Source organism: Conger conger, chromosome 12 (assembly GCF_963514075.1).
Source record: "Conger conger chromosome 12, fConCon1.1, whole genome shotgun sequence".
NCBI classification, from domain to species: Eukaryota; Metazoa; Chordata; class Actinopteri; order Anguilliformes; family Congridae; genus Conger; species Conger conger.
In genome coordinates, this window is record NC_083771.1 from 35,122,391 (window position 1) to 35,145,109 (window position 22,719).

A 22,719-nucleotide genomic window follows, 5' to 3' on the forward strand; every position below is an offset into this window, starting at 1 on the left:
CAATCCTTAGTAAAACAGTAGAGAAAATGCACTGGAATACTCTCAGAGACAATGTTTCTTCGCACTGTGGAGAGAACGGAAAGCCACCAATTAATGGACAGGCACCGGCCTGCGGCGTCCGGTATCATCTCCTTCCCCAAACAGCAGAAAGGTTATTAACCCTGTCTGAAATCATGCTGACACGGAACGCCACATGCTTTGTAAATGGGTCCTCAGAGAGTTTTTTTTTTTTTTTTTTCATTATTGACAGCACACGCTGGCCGTATTGTGTCTTTGTGTGTGAGGTGCAGAGTATTGGAATTAGATCTGTAACCCTCACAGCCTGCGGTTCCGTGGTTGGCATCACTTCACAAAAAGAGACAAAGCTGTCAGGGGCAGGATAGTCACAGTGTAATACAGCCTTGGCGGTCAGCGTGGTCTCAGGAGCGCAGGTTGAAAAGAGGCCCGAGACGACCTGTGGAGGGATATGAACATTACTCTGATAATGGCGCCTAAAGGCTCTGTGGTTGATTAGCTGCTAATGACATGTTAGCCAAAAACGCACAGGGCCACATATGCTAAGGAAACAGTCGCAAAGCAAAAACATTTGCTCTGTTGCAACCCATTTGCAGTCTCAGATACTGACACATTAACGGCCGATTTACTAAGACTGTTACTCATTACGCAGTCGAATAAATGAAACGCCCTTATTTGCAATTTTAGGAAACACCCAAAAAACATCTGAAATATGGCATGCTTACAAATCCAGATTGCAAGGCATTGAGAAATTGGTATGGACCTACCACAAGAAAATTATTTCTTATAATAGAATAATGTATAATAAAATTAACTTTTGGCTAGAGGGTGTGAAGAGAATATGACATGATGATGGGCAGTGTACAAAAAAAGGGGGGAAAAACCAAGGTGGTGGTCCAACTAAGGAATTAATATTAATACCGACAGAATAACAGGTGGGAAAATCCCTGCAAAACGAGAAAGTCATGAGGGTGCAAAAAGAATAGACATGGATGAATTTGTAAAAGGGAAAGGTAGAACTATTCACAATTCTTTATATAGCAAAATTAATGCCTCTGCAGAACAGTTCCGTAAGTTCAGAACTCCATTGTTTTTCTGACTGCTAGTAGGTGTGTGAGCGGTTAAACATTTTAATAGTTAACCGAAACTGAGTTGTACACGTTTACGAAAAAAAGCTGATGTTCGATTCTTTTTTTCTGAAGCTGAAATAGTAAGCTGAGGAAGTAGTTTTTCTAACGGTGTGTTTTTAAATCTGGTAGCACAGTATTGTCTGAAACAAAGGAACCATCGAAATGGTTCTATTGTACCCATACAATAGAAAATATTTAGCAAATGTGTTGGTCATGAATTCGACCAAAATGAAATGGCATTCCTGTGGTGGGCCTATATTTTATTCTGAACTGATTAAACTAATTAGTGTTTATGCACACATTTCCCCTACATAATTTCACACCATAATGTGTAATCATCATAACTTGGCATAATTTGGGGAAAACTGTATATTTCCACTTTGAAATCATTCCTAGAAATTTTTGATTTGGGGGATGCATTTTCATTCGATAACGGCTGGAACCCAACCAGGTCAGATCAAAGGTTTGTCCTTCCCAATAATCAAAAAGTTAAATCACAGTGCTGATGATGGCTCCTGCAGCAGAAAAGGCCTCTCCCTCGGTTAAAAACGGCAGTTATCTGGCTGGCTGTATCTGATTAGGTGACATGTTGAAGCTTTGATTAAATTCCAGCCCAAGTTCCCTCAGCAATCTAAATACTTTTAGTGCCTTTCTTGGTGTAGAGAACTCACATTTGAGCTAAAGGGGCGTATGGATAGGCTTTAAACCTCTTATTGAGTAACTGCTGCACTGAATGCCCTTAGAATTTAGCTATTCCCTTATCGATAGTGTGTCTGTATGTGTGCATGTGCGTGCATGCATGCATGTGTGTGTAAAAACGCTCATTAGATATTATTAATCACAAAAATATATATTTTAAGTGAAATGTTTGCATTTGCTGAAAGCCTCAAAAGACAGGATGTCTGAGAACTGTTACAGCCATGTATAAGGTTCACTGTATGTCTAACAAAATGTGCTCACCACTGTGCAGATTGTTTAAGATTCAAACCTCTCAAAGACTTCATAATCTTAGAGTAGTTCACAGCAAAGTGTATTGGCAATTTTGGCTATTTAAAGTATATTAGCAATATACTTATTTTGCACTTTTCTAAAGCATGCTTTATTTCCAACACGTCCATGTGTCCTATTTGGGACCACATATGTGTATCCCTCTTTCAACATAGCTTGCCCACAAACTGTGTTGGTACGTAACATACATTTTTTTAAACTAATGATTACCTGATAGATCCTGCATGATTACCATAGAGATCCTGTGATAACCTTGCTATATAACGGTCTCATGTTCGTTTAGAACTTTAGATTATCCTCATTCATGTTAGCATTGTGTCTCACCATGTTAAGTCTTTGGGCAATTCATCAATGAAATGTAGAATCTCGAGGTCTAATTCAAATTTGATAAAATGTACAGTCGGAAATTAGAAAAAGCGTGCATATTTCTGTATTACATTACATTATTGACATTTGGCAGACGCTCTTATCCAGAGCGACGTACAGTTGATGAGACTAAGCAGGAAACAATCCAGGGTTAAGGGCCTTGCTCAAGGGCCCCACGGCTGTGCGGATCTTATTGTGGCTACACCGGGATTAGAACCACCGATCTTGCGTGTCCCAGTCATTCACCGTAACCACTACGCTTCAGGCCGCCAATAGCCAATAAGTGCCATTCTAGTTGCCCTGCAAAATGGCATTGAGATTGGTTTTGAAATGATTGACATATTTAAGTTCAAATTTAGCTATTTTAAATGGAAGAGAATACATACCATGCTCACTATAATACTATAGTCTCTCTTCATAATAAAATGTTTTTATTCTAGGCCTCTAAATACAGTGCTGTCACAAGCAGTGTTTTTTACTGAAATTGCATCTTACACAGAATCACTGTAGCCCCAAAAAGAACGCATAATAGCCAAACATTGCTTTGTTTTAGGTTTTTGAGTGATTTGTTTGATTGCTGCAGGTACATTTTTGTGATGCATTCACCTGAGGGTGAAGGATAATGAAATGTATCCATGCTGCATGTTAGCTAGAAGCTCTGAATTGCACTGAAGGAAATTACCCTTGCCTTTGAGGAAATCAACAAAGAAAGGACATTTCTTTCAGGTTTTTCATTTTATAGTTGAAGTTGTGAATGATTGCATTTGCAGTAAGCAGGGTAATGATATAATTTTGTACAGTTAGGTACCGTATGTGGTTAAGGTTGAACTACTGTTGCACCATAAACTGTAACTTTATGCAAATGCAGCAGCATGCATTTAACATTAAGTCTGTGGGACCAGGAAGATGCATATGCTTTTGCTTTCCATTACTGCCGTGTTAATGGTTGAATTTAAGTTGTGGGGGAAGGCAAACAATTTGTGACCTCTCCAGCTAGATCCAACCTAATCCAGGTCCCTAGGGTGTTGGCTGTGGTGAGGGTGAACAGTTTCAGTGGCAGCATCACGTGTTGCAGCCCCATTAGTGCTGTCAATAAAAAATAAATGGAAGGGCTCTCAGCCTTTACCATCTGTTGGGAATTGGCTTCCTCACACTTGACCTGAAGGACAGCAAGCGGTCAGTGTCTGATTGTGTCAGAAACGGGGGGCAACTTACAGGAATGACCGAGTGCTGCGCATTGTGCATGGGCAGTAATTCAAGGTGTAAATACATTGGACATATTTGAGTCATCCTGAGGTCCCGAACGCAAGAGGGGGGGAAATTGCTGGATGCTTAAAAATTCAGAGCACATCTGTCTTCTTCCACTGTAGCTGGACTTACAAGTGTGTCAGGAATACAAACATGTGGCTTAAGGGCACTGTCGTTCTGTTCATTTGCGAGTCACTGTAGGGGCACCGCATTTCACCAACAGGAAGGAGCATGGTCAGTTTTAACAGGCCACTGGTGTGGCCCCACAGTGTGTGGATTCACACAGAACTGTTGACCTGGATGGGTAGCAACTCTGACCCAGTCTTTCCAGTATCCATCTCCAATAAAAATCCTTGTCAGATTTTAATAAAGGGAATTTTATACATTTAATTTATAGAAATTGAAATGTTCCCCCCATTTCAGGGCACCATAAAGTTTGGGACACAGCAATGTAGTCATGTTCAGTATTTTGTTGCATATTCTTTGCACAACATGACTTCCTGATGTCTGTGCCATATCAACATCATCACAGTCTGGATATCTTATTTTCAGGTTGTCCTAAAGCGACACTAAAACTCTTTGAATTTGAATGGATCTCTATGGGAATTGCGGGTTTGGACTAGATGCAGCTGTAAATTATGCTGACAGTGTGGAACACATATGTTGGCTAAATGGCTTTCATGGGTCCAAGATATCAAATGAGCCTCAAACCACTGTGCTGTATTATTCAGGAGAAACAAATATTTTCATATCTACTGAGAATTGTGACACAAATTTGTTCTGAAAAGCTGCCCTGATGTAAATACGCTTCTTGGTTTCTATCTTGAATTGAACCGGTGGAATGCCACCAAAGAGGGACTTCCCATATACAATATTGTAGTCTGATCATCTCTAGCCTCATTAGCTTTTTTACCTAGTAAACTGCATGTTGGATATGACTGCTCAGGGGAGCTGGTGAGAAGCAGGGGTGGCAGTGCTAGTACCACCATGTCATTTTATTAACCCATGGCTTTGACTTCTGTTTTCCTATTGTGCCCCTTGACATAATTTTTTTAATATTTTGTTGAAAGCAGAGAGCAAAGCAGAGATTCACTGGTTTACCTGGTTCTGGTTCTGGTAGAGAATAGCTGCTTATGTTTCTTTCTGCTTTTCCGCTCTGGTCCACACAAAGCAGTCGGTTATACTGTGCGGTACTGAAATACTGTATAATGAGTTGTTTCCCTTTCCAGTTTATGATTTTTACAGACAGATACAAATGAAGACGTTTGTATTTACTATTAATTTCAGTTACATAGATCAGAGAATTTGGGTCTGACACTTCTAAACCGAATGGAAAAACAACATGATGTGCAGAGAGATAAAACAGTGTGGGCAGCACAGATAAAAACCTTTTTGAAATACCAGCATCCCAAGGATTTATTTTGTTTCAAGTTACTTTGAAACATACATTATTCCAGTCAAGTACTTTGATTGAAAAAAGTAGTTTTCAAGGCCTATTCTGTTTTTCTTCTTTCTTGCAGCACGATCCATTTTGGAATTGAGAGGTGAAGGATAATCCCCAAAAAATGAGATTGTTAAATGCAGAAACACGAAAAAAGAGAAACAGGATTAGTTACAGTGTCTATAGGAAGACATGCTTGGGAGCCAACATTAGCAGCAATCTGATTTGTTGCTAAATCTCTAGAAAGACTATTTCTCCAAAGCACTCATTTGCAAGTTGTTGACTTTCTGGACATGCTTTGAGGGATTAAAGGAGATTTACTGTAATCAATGTTAATGAGTTTCTTTCAGAAAAGTTGTGTCATGCAAATTTTGAAGAGCTACAGATATTAACTTTTCCCCCTTTGGTATGGTACATTTGGTTCATGCGATTGTTAATGTATTTGTTTGTGTGTTTTGATTGTAATTACAGATACAGCCCAGAAAAACAATGGCAAAGTTACCACTTCAAGCGAATTTCTACCCAATGACCACAATGGCATATATCCAGGACACTAGTGCTCGACTGACCCTGCTCTCTGGCCAGTCCCTCGGAGTGGCCAGCTTAAAAAGTGGTGAGCACAAGGTTTAAAGCACCGGCTTTTAAACCATAGTCAATTCAGGGTGCTTACCAAACATTTGAAATTTGCTTTGGACCCAGGGCTCTTTTGTGTTAAGTTCCTTATACTGTTTGGCCCAAAATCGGACGTTAAACTCAATGTCGGTAGTGATTTTTGAAAAGGAAAAGCTGGGTTTCACTGTAGTTAAATCTCTTTCCACATTTGTCCATACTTATGTAACATTACAACTTTGTTAACATTCAATTGACTCTTGAATCGTCCAGTCCATTTTATTTTCTTATCTGTAAAATGAACCTTGTAAGTGTGTTCAGTAGAGGCTTCTAAGTATGGCTGCTCTATAGGTCTTTAAACCTTTTACGAATATTGACATTTATGAATTATTATGATCAAGTGTACCATGCAAATTAAATCCCAGAAATTACTGCAATGGTGGTTGCTGCCTGGATAGCTTGAGGCTGATGCAAAAGGGATATCATTTTGTATTTGTGTTGTGTATTTATATTTTATATTCATACTCATACTTTACACAGTGAGACATAATCATGCTAACCCCGTAAGTAGTAAACCATCTACTGCTGCATCTGTAGTTTTTATAGCCTGACATAGGTCATGTGTCCACAAATCTATTTTAAATAATATCATGTTCATAATTAAAAGCAAATGAACCCACTTTCAGTAACTGTGATTAAGAAAACATTAAAATGATACCTTTATCATGAGGTCACCCTTTAAAATTCCCCAGATCTAGTTGGAGTATTGGCTATCAGCATTGTCCAGTGTTATCCAGACAAGCTCTGGGAATGAAGTGCACCTCTCTCACCTCTCCCCACTCAGGGCAGTTGGAGGTGATGATGGATCGGCGACTGATGCAAGATGATAATCGTGGACTGGGCCAGGGCGTCCAGGACAACAAAATCACAGCCAATATATTCCGTCTCCTCCTGGAAAAGCGAAACCAACTGGATGAGGTAGTGCTTTTGCAGTGTCCTTAGCCAGATGACATGAATGCTAAAGGAGGAAAGTGTAGCTGATCTAACCACAGATTTCATCTTTAACACGCAATATAGAATCTCCACACAAATTTGAAATAAATAGATTGTAACTGAATGACACAGGCCTGCATTCAGTGAACATTTGTCCTTATAGTGTTACAGATGATTGCTCAATTAATTTTGGTGGTGTTTTTTTAAAGCTGTAAAGCCAATTTCAACTCACATTTATGCTTTCATTAACAGTTTTTTTTTTTATTGTGGTGAAAGTTATGGTTTGGTGATAAAAAACCAGAAAGTATGAAATATAGAAGTAGAAATGAAGCTTATTTGTGTTTCCATTATCTTGATTTTATATATTAAACACTTTAATTTTTTAGTGGACATACTAATCTAAGCTGATTAATGTGGCATGGATTTTAAAGATGTGATGAATTTACATAGACAGGTGTTTATAGATGCCACTTTTGAAAGCCATAGGGTTAAACACTATGCTGAATGATGCAGTAGCAGTTCCCCTCACGGGACTCAACCTTTCAACCTACTGGTGACAAGTAAAAGAAATCATGTGGAATATGCTTTAATTTATCTTCAGAGAGAAATGTTATATGGAGAGTTTCGCTGCATGCACACAACGTAAAAAAAAAGCATAGAACTTTAATAAATAATAATAGTATAAAAAGAATGAAAATACATAATTCCCATGGCAGTTAGTCAATAAGGCAATGCAAAACCAGCTGAGTTCATTGGTAGCATATTTTCCCGACATTTATTGTTGTAAGCAGAATACACACCAAGACATAACATTATTCACTGGTTTAGCTAGATTACGTACTTGTAGAAAGTTAAATAAATACAATGTTTAGTGGCTAGAATGCAATCCCAGCAGTCATTACTTATTCTTGGAAAGGGATTTATATGGTATAGCAAGGTTTTTTAAATTTATCTTAACCTTATTTAAATGTCGGTTAACAGAATAGGCTGTATATATTATGAACAACAATCTGTATAATCCAAATGATGTATTTGATACATGTGACCCAGAGAAGTAACCCCAGTAGTAGTAGCAGTAGTAGTAAAGAAAATAAACCACCTGCTTTATTAATTTATTGTGGATATATAAGAAAGGCCTTCCACATTTAGGTTGCCATTGAACCACAGTACAGCAGTTATATAGTTTTATTACATCACCAGGACTGAATTATGTGTGCAACATTTTCGATTAAACCTTTGCAGAGTTCTCCATGTGCTGCAGAATTTAACATATCCACTTAAACTCGCCCTGTAATTCCTAAGCCACTATTGATTTTAAAACTGAAAGCAAGACAATTTGCAGTAGAATTAGCAAAAGCCAGGAGAAAACGCTTAATCACATAGTATGAAGAAGTCAGATAGGGGGTTTAGTGCTGATTATATTAAACGTATCCTGATTACTCTGGCAGCCAACTAAAACTAAGGCCATTGAACAGTCTTAGCTAAACAAGGTTTGTATTTGCATGTCAGTGAAAATTGGAATTTTAAGATTAATTTTTCATTAAGTTTTATTGATGGATTTAGTTCCATAGATTTTATTGCCAATTGCTTTTTTCCCGCAGGTAATTCATTACTTTCGTAGAGAACTCAGTTGTCTGGTTTACAAATGATTGGTTTCAAAGTGATCTGAACAAATCTTTGTGATGTACTCATTCCAAATTCTCATAGTGTTGCACAAATACTGAAAAATACCACATCCACGTCTCTGTCCCCTGCTTATTCAGGCATGGTGTGGGTGTTTTGCCTATCATCCCTGTCCAACAAAAGACAATTACCTGAAAATTAAGCATTATAAGAATGCAAATGCTTATAATACTTCCATTAAAATATCTGCTGTCCAATTGCATATCCATTAAGGGAAAATGGAATGTTGAATGATTTACAAAAAATTATTTTTATTTATTTAGTTGCACAAAAAACTAGTCTTGTGTATACAGTGAGGTACATACGTATTTGGATGTCAAAATGCTTACGGACTGCACTGTATGTATTGAGAATAATTATTTTGTTGAAATGTGTTTTTGGTCTAACTTTCATTCTCAGAGAGAAAAGGCCCAGCCCGTGAGCTACCCCTCCTTGTTGAGCCACATCTCCTCCATGTACCTGAACCACCCCTTCATTCCCATGGCTGTCAGCCTGGATTTTGAGTCCTTCTCCCTGTCGTCCTTCAGCCCGCTCGCATCGTCCTTGCCCTGCGACGTTCACATGGTCAACCTGCGCACCATCCAGTCCATGGTAATGCAGATTCTGCACCCTCTGTCTGCTCCACAGCTGTGTGAAAAATGAGGGCCCTGTATATTTCAAAAGATGAAGATCTAAACATTTTCCACTCTAGCGGCATTTAAGTTTTAATTTCCTCCAGATTAGCCTAAACACCGGAAACTGCTAGCTTTTTGTGAGACAATTTCTTCAAAATTCTTCATCAAATATTTCTTCTGAATTGTGCTCTGATCATGAAATCACTGTCATTTACATTGTTATCAGTACATTGAACACTATTTATCCATTTTAAAAATGTTTAGTTGGGTCAGGCCATGGTTTTGGTAGTTGCAGACAGTGAGATAGAGGTGTATATGAAAGGAGAGGAGCAGTGTCACTGATCCCTGCTGTGTGCTTATGACATCGTCGTCGCTTTTCCACCCTGATTGATGCATTGTCCCCTCACGCTCAAGAATTCTCTAATTACTTTGGGGGGGGTCAGTGATGAATGCCAGTTTGCTCAATTATTAATTAAAAGGATCCGCCAAGATGTCAGGTGTAGCTGCAAGTGGCCTGTTCTGCAGGGGTCCTGCTGATGACAGTCGCTTATAGAACTGAACGGCAGAAGAGGAATTTGCATGACAGCAACAAAGCTATAGGAGGAGCGGTTTTTATCTATGAAGTATTCCAAAAGCCTTCATAGAACAGTCTGTTTCTACAATTATCACAGCACCAGATTAGCAAACCAGAATTATTTTATTTAGATTCCTCTCACAGTTTTTGAGTTTTAACTATTCAGTGAAGGTACTAAGTACAATGTGAATATGGAAATTTTACTACTGATTTGGCTTAAGAGGGTAAATAAACCCTAGAAACATGAAAAGCACCTAATTAAAATTTTTTACAGTTTGTTAAAATTCTGGGATTGCAAATGTGGTTTGAACAAAAACCAACATGCACAGTGGTCCTCCAGGACTGAGGTTGAGAACCACTGCTCTAGATTACATGACATTACATTATTGGCATTTGGCACACGCTCTTATCCAGAGCGACATATAAGTGCAAAACCATAACCATAACCAGTGCGCTGAAAGACTGGAAGTAACTACAATTTCAAGTGCTAAGAATACAACAAGCATCAGAACTTTGTCCTTGCAAATTAATTTGACAATGGATTATATCTATAAAACAATTGTTATACAACACAATGCATGTTGTGATATAAGGTTACATAAGAACAACAATAAACAGCTTACATAGCCTATCGCAAGACGCCATCCTAGCGAACACAAGTCTAAAGATAGTGACACTCTATTGTAAAGTACTTCAATGATGGAGATGAAAGCAGTCTTGATGACAAATTTCCTCTTGATATCAGGTCTAAGGAACAATAACTACCTTAGGCACTGTTGTCCTGGTGACTTGATATTGCGGTTTTAAAAAACAGAACCACTATTGGAGTAGGTTGGTACTGTGCAGTCAATATTTTTAATTCTAGCATTTTTATGAGTGAATATTACCAAAAAAAAAAAGCTAATTCTGCAGGCTACCTGAGCACTACAAATGATTGAGATGTCTATCCATTCAGTCTTGTAAGATATTGGAGACTGCCACGTAGCCACAGAGCCCCCCACCTCATGTCTGTAACAGTATTTTTAATAGATGTTTTCTCTGCATTCTACACTTCTGGGACATTGTTCAGCATATAACTTACTTATAGATTTTGTCTGCAATTTGCAGAAAATATTTTGTGATGATATGAAAAATAAATGTATAACAATGATAGTACCTGCACTAGGGGATCCTTATTTTTCCCCATTTTTTTGTTAATAATATTCCTGATAATAAACTGTTCTAGATGGGGTAGGATTGATCCGTTCCACTTTTGTTGTGTCTTTATCTGGTCATTGCAGACTCAATTTGCTACATTCCAGAGAGAGAGAGATTAAAGAGCGGAAATACAGTGTATCTTTCTCAACCATTTCATACACTGGCTCAGCATGCATCTAAATAGCTCTTTTCAAAAAGTTTTCACTTCGCTGTGACACATGCTGTAAGATATTAATTTGTTCTTTGTTGAATAAAGGAATTGATTTCATGCATGGCTGATGGCAAATTTAAGAGGGTTTTGGTGTCTCTCCAGAATGTGCACCCTTTTTAGATAGAGAGCATCTATTTCAAGGCAAGTCTGCATTCACAGTGACTAGAAATATCTGAAACTTACACCAATTTGTATCAAGCATAGTGAATCCATCTGGTGTTCTTTGTCATCGCTATTAGCCAAATATGAATACCCAATCCCTCAACAATAGAAGCTATTAGTATCAAGAGCTCCGCTTGGGTATGGGGATAGATGAATAGTCCATTCCATTCCACTAGTGGAACTGTAAAACAGTGCGGCTGTTTATTTTTTTTTTTTTTTTTTTTTTTTTTCACCATTTCCACATTACACCGTTGTTGTCCATAGTGACCCAGTCTGCAATGTCATTTCCTCTCCTCGACATTAAAAACAGGATGGATATTGAAAACGAGCAAGTTGTGGGGAGCCTCTAGGGATAGATGCTGCTTATTGGTTTTACTTCATTGAACTGCAGTAACCTTTCCCTCCTCAGTGATTTTCCTCACTGCTCGTCTTGCCTCGTGTGGAAAATGGTTCCGAGCACAGCTGAGCTGTGAATGAGTGGGTCTCATAAGTGCGCCAGTGTTTGTAGCGGGAGGGAACACTGCTGCGCTTTTCTGGCTACTGAGCCGTTTCTCTCTTCACCTCTAGAAGGAGGGGGCTGGCCCGTCGGATGAAGCGGCTTTGATTCTGCACAGAAGAGGGTTTGACTGTGAGTTCTCCAACAGGAACACTGGGCTACTGTGCGTTACCACGCGCGGCAAGGTAAGGCGAAACACACTCCGCACACATTCGACGATAACAAAGCCACTAGGGCCTCTACTTATCAACAGAGGTGTTAGATACTCTACTGATCCTTCTTTCTGCCGTGAGGAAATGAATACTCCAATTTCTCTGAGCTGCTTAGATTTTTTGAGCAAACATACGGGAAAACAATATACTTTTATTACATTTAATACATTTACTTTAATACAGATTTACTTTAATACAGATACTCTTTTTTTTTAATCTAATTTTTTCTGAAAACCACAGGTGCCAGAATTATTGGCACTCCTAACAATTATTGTAAATAAAATCAAACAAAGTGAAATTGGCAATAACATTTTACTTTAATTTAGTTAATCACTCTAAAGGAACTATTTTGTGTCATTCCATCACTTCCTGTTTCACTAGAGCAGGGGTCACCTACTCTGTTCCTGGACATCTACTGTCCTGTAGGTTTTCACTCCAAGACCTACAGGATGGTAGATCTTCAGGAACACATGTAAAATCCCTTTTTCAACCATCAGCATAGGGAAAGCAAAAGAACTGTCAATTCAGAAGAGACAGATGGTAATTGACCATCACAATTTGGGTAATGGGTGCAAAAAACAAACAAAAAAAAAAAAAACGGTTAAACATACCACTTAGCTCTGTAAGGGCAATAATAAAAAGGCATAAAACAGAGGAATGGTCAAAAATCCCTCCAAATGTGTTTTCTAACCATATAGAAAAAGATTCATGGCTGTCATCTTTGCCAGGGGGTGTTTGCAGAGAGTATTAAACCAGGTGTGCCAATAATTGTGGAACCTGTTCATTGGGAAAATAATTTTCTATTTGAAATATTTAAAAATATTTAGAATTTGGTTGATTCCATTGAATCATTAATAAAGCACACTGCTTTACACATGTTGGAAAATATAAATAAATTTGTGGATATTTATCAATACCAATAATTCTGGAGCCCACAGTTATTCATTGCCAAATTATTATGATTTCCCAGTGAAACTAGCTTCCACCAGCATTGGATTTGTTGAGTCTTTCAGCCAGGCCCACTTATGATATTGAGCCGCACATTATTTAGGGTTCATCAACCCTCCTATTTATTCCCTCTCAATTCTGTTCTTTGTATAGTATGTAAATGTACAGTATGCAGTAGTTACAGAAAAGCCTTATTCTCTTATTACTTATTAGAGAAGTAAAAAATACCCCATACACACTTTAAGAAGGACTAAAAAGCTGAAGTATAGCTATTCACAGTTATATCTGTAACACAAAACCCAGAGTATTCATTATAATATAGAACCTCAAAGATGTTTACCTCAGAGTCAAGACTGACCACTCTACTGAGCAGTTTACGAAACCAGAAGTGGTTGCATATTTCCGGATTATTTTTATACATTAGCTTAGTATCAGCTATCTTTCTGTGTAGCCCTTTTCATAGCCCTTCACACAGTTTGTGAGTTAATGCTGAATTTTGTGTAATGTAATGTGTAATACATTTAATATTGACATAAAGAAAATATAAATAAATGATTCCAAGTAATAATAAGTTACATCTTTCCATATGTACTGTATTAGTTCATACACACATATTTGTGCAGTTTAATGCATCTTATCTTACATGTTATACTCAGCTTGAATATATATTTATTTGTCCCATATTCTTCTACATAAAATGATAATATTCACGCAAAGAGTTGTTTTTGGCTTGTATACTTTATATAAAATTAATGATGCTCACATACTGTCATTACCATTAGAAGATAGCTGTTTTGAATACATTTTTACCGACAAAATGGCCCAGAGAAGAGCACTAATCTCTTTCCGTAAGCATAATGTTTCCCTAATTTGTGCCAGTACTGTACATTCTTTGTGACATTTTCGCTTACACTCTGCAATGTTTTCATTGCTGGGAGCTCAATGGGGGGAGCATTTTTGTCGCAAAGAATAAAATAAACAGTTATTATGCTATTAGGCCTATGCCACATCTTTCAGAAAGCATTTTGTGGGAAAACAGTTCTATTCCATGATGTGGCTGTGGTATGATTATCAGTTCTCAAGTTATTAAAAGGTTTATATCCAAGAAAGGTCCTGTTCAAAAGGCAAGTAATCACAACAATAAATGCATTTTAACTTTGCTTTCAAAGTTACAAGCATTCCAGAGTTCTGAACCACCCAATTCCTTAATGGTTTGTATCACAGAGGTTCTATAGTATTTTGATTATTCATTCATGTTCTTGCTTTTTTAAATGCGGCACAAATAATGCATAGTGAAGTACAACATTTTGTTTCTTGAATCAAGTACTCTACCAGGTATTATGACACAGAAATAATTCAACAGCCACTGAATATTACTAGATTTTCACATTCAATATAATGTAAACTATTCAGTTATAACCATGTAGTGCTTAGAATTAATTATGTGTTGCTTGGCAAATATATATCAAGTCAGCAATAAAGCACACAAGAAGGCTACCAGACATAATACAATTATTTAGGGCTATGGGGCCTATAGAGAGTTAAAGCAGAAGTCCTACTGAATAGCATTTCCGGTATACTGCTAAGTGCTATGCTAGCGGATTTCATCATAGACGGCAACAACAACAACAACTTCATATATGTAAATGAAGCATTAAATCGTTCTACAAACACAAAATGACAAGGCTCCAGATCTGCAAAATAATTGCTATGCAGCTTTTCGTTGCTTTTTAAATATTTTCGTAGTTAAGACGTACCAACGCATTCGCACTTCTGGGGTTTTTCTGGAAGTATTTTTCTCGATACACACCTGCTTTACCTCCCTATAGTGTCCATGATTTGGGTTAGGAGGGTAGACATGCATGCAACTTTGTACACTCCTGCCTTTGTGGATATACGTTCATTGCAGTCTGTAAGTATTTGGACAATGGTATAATTTTTGTTGTTTTGCCTATGTATATATCATAATACACTCATTGACCACTTTATACACCTGCTTATTCATGTGATTATCTAATCAGCCAATTGCGTGACAGCAGTGCTATGCAAAAATAATGCAGGTACAGGTTCAGGAGCTTCAGTTAATGTTCACATCAACCGTCAGAATTGGGGGGGGAAATGCGATCTCAGTGATTTTGACCGTGGCATGATTGTTGGTGCGAGATGGGATGGTTTGAATATTTCTGTAACTGCTGATCTCATGGGATTTTAACATTCAAAGTCTCTAGAGTGAGCAGAAATTATGTGGGCAGAAATTACTTGTTAATGAGAGACATCAGAGGAGACAGTACCGCAAATAACCATGCATTACAACAGTGGTATGCATAAGAGCATCTCTGTACCCACACAACATTTGAAGCCTTGTAGTAGATAGGCTACAGCAGCAGAAGACCAATAACTCAAAAAAATATGTCTAATAAATACTTAAAGTGCTCACTGGGTGTATATAGTATAGTCTGTAATAAATCTGTTATAGAAATAATAAAAATCACAAAAGGTTTGCTCTGTTTTTTCTTGTGTTCTCTAATTCTTGTTTTCTGTAATGTGGTCTTTCAGTCTAATTAGAGTCAAAGCCAGAGGTGAGAGTAGTTGGTGCATTTTAATAATTTGTTGATTTTGTCTGTTCATATTCATCTGACAGTTTTCTATCATGAGGGTCTCATTTCACTCTGAGATAATGACTCCATGGCATGGTGATTAAGTACACCTGGAGAGAGGATAATTACCCAAATTCTCCCATGTCTTTCTTGACACATGGCACTTAGGGGGAAGATGATGTTTTAAGGTTATTATTTATCTCACCGTCACCACAAATTTCATCTCACCATTACCATTTTGCCTTCAACTTGACATAATTGCCATTTCTTGACATAATTTAGGAGGTATGCAAATTAAAAGATCAAGAACCATGTCCACGGCAAATACAATTTCCCTGTTGTGTTTATATAATATTTCCTATTTCTTTCCACAAGAATGCCAAGCTGTGACAAGTTAAACCATTTATTTTCCTTAAAATGCCGGTAAATCCAAGTTTAAGAGTTGCCACTTCACTCCTTAGAATGCTGGGATGCACTGACTAACATCCTGTTTGCTGGCTAGCTTGCCTTATAATTGATGTAAAATAAAAGTAATGCATGTAACTTAAATGGAGACAGAAATAGACAGTCAACTGAAGTAACTATTCAGATTCATCTAATGCAGTCAACATATTTTGAAAGAATGAGTGACAACAAGATGCTTTGAAAATAATAGCATTATGCATCAAGAAAGACAGGTGAAAGAATTCTGGGTATTTTTCTGGAATTTAAGTGTCACATGAAGTGAAGTTTTTGCAGAACCACAGTGTAATAAGAACATCTTTCTTTTTGTACCCTGAAAGATTCTGGTGGAGAAGTTGTTTGGTGAACTGACAGTGGGGAGTATCACACCTGCATCGTTGTCCCTGATGCACACGTCTGACAGAGGGAAGAGCCTGAAGGAGATCCAGCTCAATCCTATGGAGATCAGCACGTACCGAATACAGCTGAGATGAGCCTGAGCCTCAAACGGACTGCCAAACACACTTAGACGATGCTCCTCTTCTGTGTCCAACACAGCCATTGGAGCAATGCAAGAGCCACTAGGCCATATCTTCCAGTTATGGAAGATAAAAACAGTTGAGAATTCTAGATTTAAAAAATAGAATTTGAAAAAGGCTCTCTAAGCAACACAGTTGAGTGCAATATAGAGTTATTGAAAGATGTTTGCCCAGCACAGTCTCAGGTCCCGTCTTTTTGCGGATATTTATTCCGCATTTTAACAGGAAATTCACTGTGCTGACTTTATCTGGGGATTCGACTTTTGTTTGTCTTGGAATGAATGATGATCTACTATTGATCTCAAAATGATGGGTGTATTGTTCCTTGTCTTGAATTGAATGAAGGTGAATTGGAATTCCACATGTTTCCCTATGTGATCAGTCGCACATAGCTCAATCTGTGTTCAATGCATTGTCAATGCCATGTTCAATCAGTCTTAATTGATTGTGTCTTAATATGTAGGACAAGGAACATATATTTCTCAAAACATCCAACATTGTCAGAAGCAGTTTATTCCAAGCTGGCTATGTTTTTATTGTTCCAAAGTTAATCTTGTGGAAATCTGAAATGTGCCTTATTTCTCAATTTCGTAACAAAACCTTTTCTTAATGAGTCTTTCTAAATGGTCTTTGTATCTTTGTGCCCTCTTGTTTTGGTGGAGTTAAGTGTTCCATACATTATGCTGTCAGTGCAAATGAATGCAGCTATTAACCTGTTAATCACAATCATCAGTATGGGTCAAATTTATTGGCCTTTGTTTCTGTTTGACATTTTCCATAAGTTGTCAAATCAGGTTTAATTAATTGTTTACCAATTGATGAAAACACTTTAAAAAGTTACCTGTAATAAGTCAACAAGGCAGAAAAGGCAGTGACCAGTGTTGTCAAATGTATAGTTCATTTTACCCTCTATCTCAGCCAAACTGAAGTGTTTTCCATGTTATATCCGTATATTTATAATACAAGCTGAGCCATTTTAATGCATAGTACCTCAAGCACATGGTTGCTTGCATTAATGTAGCATACTACATTTCGTTTACTGTGTTAGTTCATGACACGTCCTTGGATTAGATTAGAATCCTCCAGGATTCAAATTGACTCGGGCTGGTTTAACTCATTCACAGGGGACAGTAACTGAGCTACAACATAAAATGTCACAATTTTTCTTAAAAATGTCTTGAATGGTCAGATAGGAAATTGTATAAAATTACCAAAAAAAAAAGAAAAAAAGTAAGGACCAGCCAAATCAATTCATTTTAAGATTTTTAAGATTTCATCAGATTTTTTTATTTAAGAAAGGGTCAAAGTTTTTCATTCCTTGATCATTGAAGTTATTTCAATTCTTACCATATTTGTTTATACTGTTAGCTGTGCCATTAAATAATTCATCCATCCTTCTGAAAACTGGTCCTTCTGAAAACTGAACCGTAAACAATTAAAATAAATTGTTTGGTGAATTCATTTGGATACAGTGTTAGAAAGTTTTTTTTTTTAATCATTACATATGCCAAAAACTGCACTGAAAATCAAACTATGCCATAGTGTTCTGCCTTACCTGTAACAGATGCATTGTATGAGTCTATCTCCTCTGCAACACTTGTGGCTAGGCACAAACTTGCAAAAAGTCTGTCTTGGAGCCAGCAGTTAGCTTGGAAGGCTTGAGCATTTTTCAGCGTTTATAATAAAAGATGCCAAAGTTCACCTAGCCTGTCAGATTTGAACAGATTTTATCTGTCTCTAAAGCTTGGCTTGTGAAGTCCACTTTGGCAGCAGGGGAAATGCCTTAAACCAGTGGTTCTTAGTGTGTGGTTCATTTGTTCCAATCAAGAATTATGAAAATGATTTGGGGGAAAAAAAAAAGAGCTTTCATTCTGCTCTTGAAGAGCATAGGAGTTGTGTAAATCTATGAGATCACAATGTTTATCCGTAATGTGGGAAAGTCAAAGCCTCAAGTGAAGGCCCCTCCTTACAAGTGGTCCACAAAAAAACTTTCAAAAGTTGAAGAACCACTGCCTTAATCTGTTATTCTGGAAGAGCGATTTCATTTTTTAAGCTTTCTCCTATTTTGCTTCTTGTTACCTTACCTTTCTTCAAAGGACTATTTTTAAAAACATTTCTTCCTTCATCGTTAGGTCAATGAGATAAATAAGACTAGCCCTGTCAATGCAATGCAGCACTGTTAAAGATCATATGTGGTTATTATTTGTCTATAATTAATAAATGAGGATGAAAACAGGTATCATTTTTCTGCATTACATCCTGTGGTAGTGGAGGACTCTCTTGAAATCTTGGCAGAGACCAGCTATACCTTGAAGAGTCTCCAACTGTCATAAATAAATCGGCCAAATCCCATCTGTTGCTGCTGCTGCTACATGCTTTTATTGTGGCGATTGTGGGATGTCCTATGGTAATTGATTTTGTTTATTGTTACTATGTTGATTTCAAGTTTGAAATTGAATGAGTTGAAGCTCCAAAATGGGTGATCCTACTGCAAAACTTAATCACACAAAATTTAATCACATTATGTAAGGACATTGCTTGGACAATGCTGTGATGTTCTGTTGTTTCATTGTATTACGTCAATGCATGGAAAATGGTTTTTCTGTAAGTACTGCGGGGTGTTAGAAAGTGATGTTGAATGTTGAAATCTAGCTTTCTAGCAATAGTCTCCTCTAAGGAAATACATGCCTTTTAAAAAGGGGGGGGATTATGACTTCTTAGACATTCTCCACAGTTATGACCATGGTAGGAACTAGTTTATAATGATTGTAGAGGATTGGCATAATCATAAAGATCCTGGAAGTATGACACTGTTCCCAGTCCGAAGTATTCCTTGTGATATTGCCTTTTGAAATCTGCAAGTATTATTTTGGGTGGGGATCTAGGTATATAATGTTGGTATCTCTTTTTACAGATTGCTGCTCATTCAGGATTTATTTTTTTCTAGAATTTTCTATCTGATTCAAATGTAATATAATTGAGAAAATAATAAAAGAAAATATTGAAATGTTTCTGTTTTCCTTGTGTGTCAACAACAAATGAAAATGTTTTTATTTTATTTAAGCCTCCAGTTGTTGGGTTTCTTTCTACATTGATTTCTTACAGGAATTATGTGTCTTCAGACTCCATGTCCACCCACTAATCCAAAACCACTCTAAAATGTTTATTTATTTATTTATTTATTTAATAAATTGAATGGCCCTGGAACTAGTACCTGTGTATTAGAGATGTATGTTTATGTATTTGGTGCAATATTTATTTGTTTTGTGACCTTGACCTACTTTTCCAAGATGGCCGCTCTATTGGACAGAAACATGTTTTTGCTGATAACTCGAGAATGATATATCACATCGGGACAAGGAAAGTATCAGCTTGAAGCTTGACTGAAGTGACATCATTCTCAAATGATGACTGCACTCACAAGCACTTTATTAGGAACATTTTAACTTTATTACACCTACTTATTCATGCGATTTATCTAATTATCTAATCAGCCAATTGTGCTGCAGCAGTGCAATGCCTACAATCATGTAGATATGGGTCAGAAGCTTCAGTTAATGGTCACATCAACCATCAGAATAGGGAGAAAATGTGATCTTAGTGACTGACTGTGGAATGATTGTTGGTGGCAGACAAATTGACACTTTTTGGGCTGAAAATAAAATTGTCTGTATATACACATGGTTTGCATTAAATCTATGCCGTAGTGAAAATATGTCAAATGCATATAACTTGGTTATTCAATCTGGACTTCAGCATACCTTCAAGATGGATTTCAACTTAACAACCTAGTGTACTTTACCCATCTCAGTGTCCCAACATATCTACATATTTACACGGCATAGTTCTCCTGTGGTGAGTCATGGTCTGCTGTATAAAAGGGACTTATATTGAAATAGGAATTGCAGGTTATTTTTCGGATTTTTCCCTTTTTCTCTCAATTTGGTAGCCAATTGTACCTCGTCTGATTCAATTGGAGGTAGTAGTATTAGATGCACCACCCGTCCCCCGTCCCTCGGCGGCCCGAAGGAGAACAACCTTCTTCAAGCCGTCTCGTCTCATGCCCATTGCTGTGATTCCGAGGCTTATTGTGCGGCGATCTACTAACCCTGCCAAGTCCCTCCCTCTGGAGCAGCAAGCCAATTATTGCTGCCCCACGTGAGCCGGCCAAACTTGGCTTTTGGCAGGACCCCGGTCCCCGGTGTGCAACTGCAGCAAACTGCAACCGCAAGTCCGCTGTGTCTTAGCCTGTTGCGCCACCGCGGCTCTCCAATTGCAGGTTATTTGGAAGAGAAACAACCCAAGGCAGTGGAAGTGCAGGCAGGGGGAGGCTTTTTTCCTCCTCACTCAGCGATCAGAAGTTCTAGTTTCTCTTTGCTTTTAACCTGCTGGACCTGGTTTTCTTTGAATTCTTTGTAATCCATCTCCTCCTTCACCTTGTGCTTTTTTCTTTTTTAAATGCGATTTCAAGTGGCATTCAACTGAATATTATTCAGTGAGAGTACAGGACCATTGTTCTGACTCATTGTGCTCAATCTCCCTCTTCCTCAAAAAACTTTAGTTCCAGCATGCACAGAATTATCACTGTAAATGTTACTACCCCTCTTTATTTATGAGACCTCTCATCAAAGGAAGTTACTGGGCCCCATGACTGTTATAATAATAACCATGCTGCTGCTGTATCTCATGCATCTGATAATGTGATCAGAAATTATGAATTTGAAATAAACATTTAATATTTTAGCTAGTCAGACAGATATCCACCCAGCACAGGAGGAGAGAGTGCTTTTTTTGTTGGCAACAAACTAAAATTTCTCATTATTGGAAGTGTGTCCTTGGTGAGAAGTCACCAAAGTGAATTAAAGACCATTCCTTTTCTCCTTGTAATGCCTTTGTTATTTTGGCCTCCCTCTGCTGTATCTGCCCCTTGCCAGAAAAGTTTACTGTGGGGGGAATTGGCTCCTTGTTTTGTTCTTACTTTTTCCAAAGTCTGAAGTATACAGTTCCATACAGTGTAATATTGCCTATTTTCATATATTAAAGTCTGTTTTTTAATGTAAGAAAACTACATACTCTGTGAGCACTTTATGAGGTAGACCTTTAGATGCACAACAGTCTCTAGAGTTTGCAGAGAATGGTGTGAAAATCAGTACATTTTCAAAACAGAAACAGAAAATTCCCCCTCCTTCTGCCTCAATCAGTTCAATGGTTGTACACACCATCTCCTCCGACGTCTTCTCTCTTTTCTGAGTTGCAGCATTTTCTGTAAAAGATGTTGTTGTTCAACATTTATAAACTCAACACATAGTGGCATAGAAACACTACCGCCAGCTAGTGTTTTTGCGGTGTAATTGTGGGGCGACGCAGACACATAGGCTATGCCGTAGGCTCTGCATAGGTTCAACGCAGAAGTATAAATCAAGCTTTACTGTATGTAAAGTTTGTATGGTGAACACATTTGGAGATCACTGAAGACTATATCTGTTAAGTAAGTAGTTATGACTTTATGATTTCTCACCAATGCTGCTGACAACTATTTCTGCTTTACTTGCTTGACTTTGGGTGCCCCATTGGCAAATGACAAATCAGCAAGTCACTTCTGTGATTGTCTGCTTGCTATTGACAAGGTTACAAATGTCCAGCAGGTTCATCAGTTCTGTTAAAAATAAATCACTTCAAGGACCCATCTACATTTCTTTATTTTAATTTCTTCATTGTGAAATGTTTTGGAATGTGCCTTGGCTTTCCAGCTCGAAAACCACTTATTGTAAATGTGAATAACTGCCATGGGAAGTTTCACTTATCATTCAGGTCATGAGTTATCAATGATTTTCATTTGGTTGATAACAAAATAAAGCTATTATCCCCAGGTAATGGTAAAGCTGTCTGCTGTCCCCACAAATTCCTGGAAATCTGCACTGGAGAAGACTCCTCTCTGTTCACGCTTTGTTTATTTAATCCTTTTATTGTCATTTCCTGTTTAGTATCCTAATTCCTGCCCACACATTTAGGCAGTGTTTTAAAATTCAGCTGTTGTCTCCTTTGGCAGACAAGGTTCAAAGAGTACATTACCACACCCTGCCAGTTGCTCAGGCTTTTAATTTCTTAGCAATTGAATGTGAATGTTTCCCCCCTTTGGTTAAATCACACACTTTCTTTCTGATTGTTTGCCCCCCATTTCTTTTTTTTTTTGATGACAACATGACTGTGAATAGATGGGAATGTGACGGGACAG

General features: G+C 37.7%; 1 protein-coding gene across 2 annotated transcripts in view; it reads left to right on the forward strand.

Moving 5' to 3' along the window:
- man2a1 (mannosidase, alpha, class 2A, member 1) overlaps nt 1-19,495 on the forward strand; it is a 116,306-nt gene extending 96,811 nt beyond the window's left edge. Inside the window, exons 18-22 of one of the 2 annotated variants that reach the window (XM_061263463.1) lie at nt 5,680-5,821; nt 6,662-6,795; nt 8,893-9,084; nt 11,822-11,932; nt 16,287-19,495. In XM_061263463.1, the coding sequence (XP_061119447.1) occupies nt 5,680-5,821; nt 6,662-6,795; nt 8,893-9,084; nt 11,822-11,932; nt 16,287-16,439 (732 nt within the window). In that variant the 3' untranslated portion in view covers nt 16,440-19,495. Of the gene's footprint in view, nt 1-5,679; nt 5,822-6,661; nt 6,796-8,892; nt 9,085-11,818; nt 11,933-16,286 lie in introns of both variants that reach the window. The other variant, XM_061263462.1, reaches the window with a different exon arrangement.
- The last annotated feature ends 3,224 nt before the right edge of the window (nt 19,496-22,719 follow it).